The 9364-nt window shown below is 30.7% G+C and overlaps 1 protein-coding gene and 1 long non-coding RNA gene across 9 annotated transcripts; both read right to left on the reverse strand.

Moving 5' to 3' along the window:
* Positions 1-370: 370 nt before the first annotated feature.
* On the reverse strand, positions 371-1903 carry LOC105791865 (bifunctional pinoresinol-lariciresinol reductase 2). Its single transcript, XM_012620134.2, has 4 exons — positions 1380-1903; positions 1053-1293; positions 730-933; positions 371-655 (listed from the first exon to the last, which is right to left on the reverse strand). The coding sequence occupies exons 1-4, from the start codon at positions 1710-1712 to the stop codon at positions 492-494; spliced, it is 942 nt and encodes a 313-aa protein (XP_012475588.1). The 5' UTR covers positions 1713-1903; the 3' UTR covers positions 371-491.
* Positions 1904-3163: 1260 nt separating this feature from the next.
* On the reverse strand, positions 3164-8664 carry LOC128042976 (uncharacterized). Of its 8 annotated transcripts, none has more exons than XR_008198630.1 (4): positions 8436-8664; positions 6511-6582; positions 6307-6432; positions 3164-5283 (listed from the first exon to the last, which is right to left on the reverse strand). It is a non-coding gene; the product is annotated as an uncharacterized LOC128042976 (long non-coding RNA). The 8 variants fall into 8 exon arrangements; XR_008198627.1 differs by having other exon boundaries at positions 6511-7256; XR_008198629.1 differs by having other exon boundaries at positions 8416-8664.
* Positions 8665-9364: the final 700 nt, after the last annotated feature.

A 9364-nucleotide genomic window follows, 5' to 3' on the forward strand; every position in this document is an offset into this window, starting at 1 on the left:
TTTAAAAAAATAGGGCTTTTTTTTGGTATTTTGCCCTTTGTTTTCTTCTCTTTATATTGTATATATCAAAATTGAATGACCCAATTACCCTTCACATCTTTATTTATTTCTAAGCTTACTCGTCCACTAACAATTGAAGTTGAGAAATCTCATTGTTTGGGATAACTTTTATTATCGGTCTACAGATTGTAGATAAGCTTACTGCACTCTTGGTTTGTTTTTCTTTTATATATATAGCTTGCTGCATTTTTTCTTTTTCTTTTTCTTTTTAAGTTACCTTTGGCAAACATAATGTATTAAATGTTGATGGCCTATAAGCACAATCTGATTTAATTTAAGATAAAAAAATTAAATCATAAAAAAGGGGCCATGATAGCAATATTCCAGCTTAAATATCACTCCAAATTGGAATATTTTACACACACACATATAAATACAGAAATTTATATCAGTATTATTATGGACGAGAAATAAAGAAGGGGCAGGGTAGTTTATAAATAACGGGTCATATACTCCTCAACCGTTGTGTACTTGACTTCAGGGTAAAGCTTGGAGGCTTCTTCGGCTCCATCACCTATTTCAAAATTGGCAAGGCATCCCTCGTAACACACGTGATAGTAATGTGTTAATCCAACTTGCTCTGCATAATCTTGTTCTGCATATTAAATTTCATTACTATATATTCACTATTAATTAATTAATTGTTTAAACAATACCCACAATAATCACCTTTCATAATTGCTAGAAACTCTTGTTCTGAAATGGAAGACTTAAGCAGCTCTTTCCCGATGAGTTTCTCCCATATTTGGACCACTTCCCTTTGAGATAGTATGTTTTGGGGTGGCCTTATATACACTGTTTTGTTTAGGGTTCGAGGGTCGTCTATTGTTTTGATGCTATACGTTGCTATATCATCTTCATCAACATAAATTGCTGCATATATGCCCAATGTGTTAAAAGAATTGTTTGTATGGTGAATTTCAGCCTTTAATTATAATATTCTCCAAACCCAGAAAGGAAGAAATTAGTTGTAAATGCATGGACTGGCTTACCCTTTTGATTGCCATCTCCAAGCAAACGAACTTGTTCCCTTGAAGGAAGGATAAAACCTGGTTGGCACAGCCCACCAAGGAAGTAACCAGCGAAGCAATTTGCAGAGATATATGTGAAAGGAATTCCGGCTTCTTCAATTGCTCTTCTCACCACCATTTTGTCGTCAAATGTAACCCTTCCAGGTTCCATTGCATTCTCCATCCTTGCAGGATCAGTTCCAAATTCCGAAGGCAGGAATCTCTGTCACATTCATTACATCAAATCCAAACGCCAGGAATCAATGTTCACATTCATTACATCAAAATTAGCTAATAATAGTATAATACCTTAACATTCCCAGCCTCCTTGATGGCATCAACAAGCTTGAGTTGAAGCAGTATTTGGTGGCTACGGATATGAACACCGGATATTGCACAAATAACCACGTCTACTAATTTCACCACTTTCACGAGGCTTTGGTGGTCGTTAAACGAACCAATCACAAGATGAGCCCCTTGCTGCTTAAACGATAGCAACATTTGCACCTTCTCAATATCCACACCTATCTCCTCCCTGTGCAGCACGTAAGTTTCATGGCCTTGTGCTAAACTTGCCTTAACTAGCCTCTTCCCCAAGTAACCGGTTCCCCCAACGATAAGCACTTTGCTTTTCATTGCCATGATTATGATCTTTCTTCTCTCCTTTTTCTCACTAATTATTGATCTCTTGCATGACTCCTCTGATATCTGCTTTACGGTTTTTATACAATAGTGAAACTCTTTTGTTTTTGTTTCTTTTAAATTTCCTTTAACTTTGGGTTCTCACATTTATGCTTTTGCTTCAATCCATTCATGTCTTCGTTTTATTAATGTACTCTAAATATATGAGGCTGTAGTTTGGCGTAGCAGGTAAGAGGTAACCTTTTCATTTTCGAATAAAATAGTTGAATCGACTGTTTTCAGCTGGTAAGCCGATGAGGACTATATCAGACTGGAAACTTTTAAGAAGATACGGCTCGCTTTTCTTCTAAATTAAGTTATCTCTTTGTGAGGGACTGAAAAAGAATAAGGAAAATTAGTATTTCTTATTTGCATTTGCCATGAAGGTTGAACTACATATGGAAGAACATTCATAAAGACCTACGTAATAAATCCAAGATTAGTTTAACTACAAAACACAATAATTCTTGGACGTTCTTATATGTCCTATCTGTGCTGAAATCAGCTGTAATGTTTTTCCTTCTACGTCAGCTACAAAGTCTATCAATATTTTCAGATATCTTTTTGTCATGTTTTGAAGAATTATTGCAGGTTAGTTGCCTATTAATGACAATGTTCCTTGTTTAAAATAGGATGGTTTTTTTTTTTTATGTTTATGACTTTGTTCCATGTTGGGATATGAAATTTATTTTGATACCACAGGATTTTTACCTCTTTATATTTTATAATATTAACCTATTGTCGAGAAAAAAAAGTTAAAATTTAAAATAAAAATGCATGGGCGAATGATGAAACATATTATTGGATTATTCGGTTGATTAGAGATCTATATATTTACACCATGTTTAGTTGAGGGAATGGAATAGGGTTGTAATGGAATAAAGATATAATCAACAATTCAGTTGTTTGGTTGAATGGAATGGAATAGAGTTGTAATAGTATTCTTGTTTTTGGTTAAATGAAATAAATGCTGTAATAGCATAAGGAAAAAGACTTAAATGACCAAACACACTTAGCAAAATTTTTGTAGATAGATGATTATTGTTATTAAAATTTAATAGAATTATTTAATATTTAATAATACATAATTTAATCATATTTTAATATAATTATTATTAAATACAATTTAATAAAAATAATAATATATAATTTAATAATATTCTTAATATAATTTGGTTCATCTACAGGGGAAGGTTGTACTTTTGACATTTCGCAGGGGGGAATCTATGCAAACCAGTCCCCGAAAAATGCTACCCTCTCATTCCACACACACAGTTTGTCATATGGATGATTCCAACCATCAAATTTGACACAAATTCTTTTACCAAATCTACTACATCATCTTACTACATGTCTAATATGAAGGACAAAGCATAATCTCATGGAATGATAGTTACCAAAATTACAAAATATTTATCCAAAAACAAAAATTATTCACATTTTTATATATATGAAAAATATCAAACATCTATACACCAAACAAACTTAGCAGTAACATTAAAACATCTATACACCAAATATCCAACTAGCATTAAGCAATGTCCAACCCTATATACATGTTTGTAATGATTTCATAATCATACTAAAACTTCTCAAAGTGAAATAGTAACAGAACTAGAAATGAAATGTCATATTCATTGTGACATTTAAACAAACATTGTCCAATCCCAAACTTCACTTGTAATCTCTTCTATTATGACATTTCAAATTACTATCCCCATATCCCTCTTCTGGGATTCAAAAAGCATTCTTCCACTCCTGGGTTGAATTAATTATATCCAGCTCCAACAATTGCTTAATGTTGGATTCATCTCCACATTGTTTTCCCCATCCCTTCATATTTTCACATCTAACATCTCCTCACCAGATCCTTTAAATCTTTGCCTTTTCTGCTCCTTCTCATGGTTATTTTCCACCAACTCCCTAACACAATTCAAAGAGAAGCTGTTTTATTTGTTGCAAAACCCTCTTTGACATGGATGATTGTAACACCCCCAACTCGTATCCCTTACCGGAACTGGGTTATTGAGCATTATTGGAGTTTACCAATCAAACAGACAAAAATTTCAAACATTTCGTATCATATAATATTCATGTCAAAAACCAATCAAACACATTCAAATCATGTCAAAATAATCATCCTAGGTGTCAAACTAATGTACCCTAATTGGTACCAAATTTAATCAATTTATATTATTAAAACATCATTCAAATTCAAATTATAAACATGCCAAAATTCATCAATTTGGCCTATCTCATATATATACTTAAAACATTAACTTAAATTCACAAGCACATACCAAGCTTTTATTCCATTTACCATGCTATACTATGGCTTCAAACACAAGCACATGTTACATATATACTAAGCCAACATTATACTTATAACCTCATATACATTTCATCCACAAAATAACTAACATTTAGACACCCTAGGTACATGCCAACACAAAAGATAAACATCGTTGTTGGATGCTAAATCGCCGATCAAAATTAAGTAATTAACCTGCGCACGGAAAACAAAATCGTACACTGAGTAAAACTCAGTGGTATTTCTATAATCTGAATATTTAAAGACAAGATAATATAATATGCACATTTTAATTATAAGCACAATTGAATATTAAAAACCACATTTATTCATACAATGACATTAGTCATTCAATATTCAATTCATAAATACATCATTCATACCATACTCAATTCTCATCATTTGCTATATAATAGCTTTTCACAATATGATACACATATCATTTAAACAACAATATTGTTCATTCTATATCCAATTCATGAATATCATTTAAACAACAATATTGTTCATTCTATATCCAATTCATGAATACATAATTCATGTGTCTCAATCCATATTTCAATTCATTATCCCATTTTCATTTCACATACAAATCATCTGATATCAACCATAGTTCCATTTCAATTAATTACCCCTATTAACACGACTCGGACTCGGACAGATACACGGATCCAACCAACACACCAGTTTGGCACCCAATGCTTTATCGGATAATTCGAAGTAGTAAATTGACACCCAGTATCTCATTGAATAAATCAGAAGTAGTAAATTAACACCCAGTGTCTCATCGTTAAACCAAAGTAAATTGACACCCAGTGCCTCATCGACTCGAAGTCGAAGAAATCCCTAAACTCTTCTAATCCTATCGCATGCCATCTATATTCGACTCAGCCTGATACATTTAATAGGGTTTCAATTCACTTTCCATATAAAACAAATATCCAAATTTCACATTAGCACATTTACTCATATATATATTCATTTCAATTCAAATAATCAATACATTCATAATATATCACTTCAATCCATTCAATCAACTTTAATTCAATTCAATATCAAAGTATCAAATACTCACCTCAACACTTATCATATGCATTAAATTGAATTATAACAAATTAACAACTAAGTTCGGATTATAGAAATACAAACTAGAAATTCTGAGCTATTCCCGGTCGACTTTATCTTTCCCCTTTTTAGTTAAGGATTTCGGTACGACGTTAGCTACAAAATTAAAATAATTAAAATTTATCAATACAACACAATTCAATTCCATATTGCATATTTCAATTTTTTTCTTAATATTTTCCTAATTTTCAATTTAGTCCCTAAACCGAGACTAACTTTATTTCTTTACAATTAATCCTATATTTTCTTACAAATTTCAATTTAAACTAAATTTAACTCACTATTTTCACTTAAATTCCTAAATTTCAAAATTTTCACAATTTAATCCCTATTACTCAAAATTTACAATTTATTCTACAATTTAATCTTTTTCATTTCTAACTTTTAAATCTATCAATTTAATTCCTAATACTAAAATTATTCAACATCGACAACACTTAAAAACTCAATAATTTTTAAAATTTCGACATGGGTCGTGTAGTATTTAACACCGAAATTCTAAAAACATAAAAATAATAAGAAAAAGGGACTAATTTGACTAACCAATTAAACTTGTAAACTTTGAAACCCTAAAGCCCTTCGTCTCATTCTTTCTCCCTTTTCTTTCTTTCTTTTTTCCTTTCTTTTTCCTTCTGTTTCGTTTTGGTTTTCTATTTCTATTTCTTTCTATTTCTTTTATTTATTTGTTTTATTATTATTATAATATAATATATATACTTAAATATTAAGTAACATATTATAATATATATTTTAACTTAAAATTTTATAATAATTTCACCCTTGTGTCGCCTCATTTATAAACTATGGCAAAATTGCTTCTTTATTCCTTTTAATTTTTTCTTTAATCTATAATTTAACTTTCACCCTTTATGCAATTTAGTCCTTATACCTAATTACTCTTAATTCATGCAAATTCACCTAACCAAAACCTAATTAACTACACAACTAACTTCTTAAATATTTTTAATAAATATTTTTAATAAATATTTATGAGTCTGATTTACGGTAACGGAGTCTCAGAAATGCATTTTTCGACACCTGTGACTATCGGGTCGTTACAATGATAACCAAGAAGAAGTAGACCAGTGAGGCACTTTAAGTTGTTTGAATCCTACACACCTCAATTTTTCTGGTCTGTCTTGAAGAAGTAAATTCAAAAGCCAAGCTGACAATATTGAGTCCTCCTTTATTAGCTTAGACCAGAACAACCTTTTGTTGGAAACTTGTTTTCTTGTTGTTTTTTAACTTCAGGGAATTAGTAATGAATTCTAATCAGTAGGGAAAGTAATTGTGAAAGCTTATATCAACTTTAAATATACTAACAATTATCGAGCGGGCAACTGCTTGTTGAAGTAGATACTTGTTCTTCCATGCATCTCCATTCAAACTCTGTATCTGCAACAGCTTGTTTAGTTATGTGAGTTTCAACTAGAATCTTGCACCATTAAAAAGATTAAAAAGAAGAATTGATTCTTTTTACATACATTAGATGGATAAAAATAAGAAACATTATTAGCTTGTGCATAGCAACGAGCCATCAAGATTGCCTTTGCCAAATCAACTTTATATTGGCATGAATAATTAACAAATAATCAACAACTTAAGGCCAATTTTGTATAATAAACATACACAGACACTGCTTATGCAACTATTAGATGCTATACTTGGTAATGTTTGATACAATACGATTGTATGACACAAACATAACACAGAAAGAACAACTAAAAAAGCAATACAAAATACGACATTGACACGAAGGCTAAATATATTGAGAGAAAAACTACACAAGTTATTAATCCCTCCAGACTGCAAAGGATAAAGTCTTAAGCCTATTATGAAGCCATAACCAAGTTGGTCACTGAAAGAAAGAATAATTTAATAACAGAAGTCATATACATTTGGTGGTGCAGAAAGCACAACAAACTAAAAACGATAGCAGAACTAAAACCCTAATTATTAAAGTGGTTCTTTTGTTGGTGTACTTGGATCATGTAGATATTTTCTTGGTGTGGGCTGATTTTTTAAGCAAATGATATCAGTTCTCTGACAATGTGGGATGTGTGATTCCACTATATGAAATTGGCAAAGAAACATAGAAAAGGTTAATATCACTTCATAAAGGCATGCTATAAATGCAATGTTTGTTTTGAAAGTTGAAGTAAATAATTAAATGAATGGAAAGAGCAAATGATTATAAAGTTAAAATAGATCTTATTATATAAATAAAAATGAAAGATCTTATTAAAAGGACATCCAAAATGAGAAATATCATTCTAGCAACCAGACAATCCTTACAAAGCCAAAATCCCTCCACTCTTCCAACACATGAATCTGTATCATTTTCATTTTAACATAAATAACCATTATCACAAGTCCCTCAGATCCAGCCTATGATAAACTGTATGAGAAAAATTGGTTCTTCTAATCCATAATTCTCTTTTGCCATCTTTTGTCTCTCTTTATATCTAAAAATGACCTTACCCCCTTTATCTTCCTCCTTAAAAAAGCTAAAATAATATGATGCTAAACAATATAAAATTAGCTTCAAATTTTAGTTTCATTGAAATCAAGAAACCAATCAAAGCTGTAAACAACCATCAAGAAGGAAAATTTGGCTGGCCTTAATCTATTCTCCATCAAAAGAGAAAAAGATAATTAACCACTTGAAATGAAACCCAACATCATCCCCACACTTGAAGAACAAAAACAAGAAAAACCTTTTGTGAATGCCTAAAAAATTCCACACAAGCAACCAAATAAATAAGTAATTCATAAAAAAAAGGATACTATTACTAGCCAATTAGTAAACTTTCTAATTAAAGAGAAGGGAAAACTTTGCATAAGAAATTTAAACTTACAGATTGTTTTGTGCAGAAATTGCATAAAATGTAAAAGAAAAAAACGAAAAAAACAAGAAATTTAAATATACAGATTTTTTCCCTCTTTCTGTTTTCTATCTTCTTTGTTGTTATAAAAGCAAAGAAAGACATTTTGCGGGTAAAAACTAAAAAGAACAAAGGAAAAACAAAACCAAAAAATAGTAAAAGAAAGTTAAAATTTCAATTGAGAAAGAAATTTCAGAAATCCAGATCAAATGCAAACATCAAAGATTGATAATTTTCAGTTTTCAATTTTTAAATAGCTTTAAAAAAAACAACTCAAAAATTCAAAACAAACTCAAGTATCAAATACTCATATTGTTTAGTTTTCAAGAAGCTTGAATCTCACCCATGAAAATTGATGCTTACTTGGAGACAAATTCGATGTTCTGAGCTTTCTTTCTCTCAATTTGATAGGAAGATGAAAAGTGAACATTGGGAAGAAAATGGTGAAAGAATAACGTCCCAGGTTTTTGTCAATTATAAGCTTTTAAATTTGTTATTTTTTGAGGGGTACACTGGGAACAAATTTTTTTTAAGTGATTCCCTATATCTACTGATAACCATTACAAGGGCTGAGTGCTGAATACCCATTCAGCGTTTTTAACGAATGGAGCAGGAATAACCATTCAACATTTTTAACAATTATGTGGGATGATTTGAACCAAACAATGGAATGGTGGTCCCCTCAGAATTTGGACATAACTGCATAGCAATTCCATTGAAGCAAACATGGTGTTACTATGGAAAGAGTAGTGAGTTTTGTGAAATAAGGTCAAAATTAATTTCCAGCATCATATATATGGAGAATATGTTTGTTGTTCCAACTATAAGAACAATTTATGTGTATGAAAAAAATATAATGATAAATTTAGAACCTTCCACAAAATCATTTAATGGGGTTTGAATTATGCACATAGCCATTATAGTTGGAGGTGTCACTCTGTCTAGAAACCCATCATTCATTTAATTTCAATGCACAAAATGTATCAAAAAAGTAAAGCAAAGGACGCCCATACTTCATTTAACTTCAATGCACAGAATGTGGATCAGAAAAGTAAAGCAAATAAGGATTGAATTGTATCATAACGAGTTTGATTTTTCTTTTTAATTATAGAGTTTTTCTCATTTGGAATCTATTTGAACTTTAGAATAGCCGAAATCAATATGATTATCATATGCTAAAAGATTTTTTTTTGGAACAAACATACTGAAAGCATGATTGTTAGAAGATGTTTGGATTGACCAATTGAACTAAGAACCGATAGTTCAACATGTTCAATCAATACCATAAAACT

The sequence above is a fragment of the Gossypium raimondii genome, chromosome 8 (genome assembly GCF_025698545.1).
Source record: "Gossypium raimondii isolate GPD5lz chromosome 8, ASM2569854v1, whole genome shotgun sequence".
Lineage (NCBI taxonomy): Eukaryota > Viridiplantae > Streptophyta > Magnoliopsida > Malvales > Malvaceae > Gossypium > Gossypium raimondii.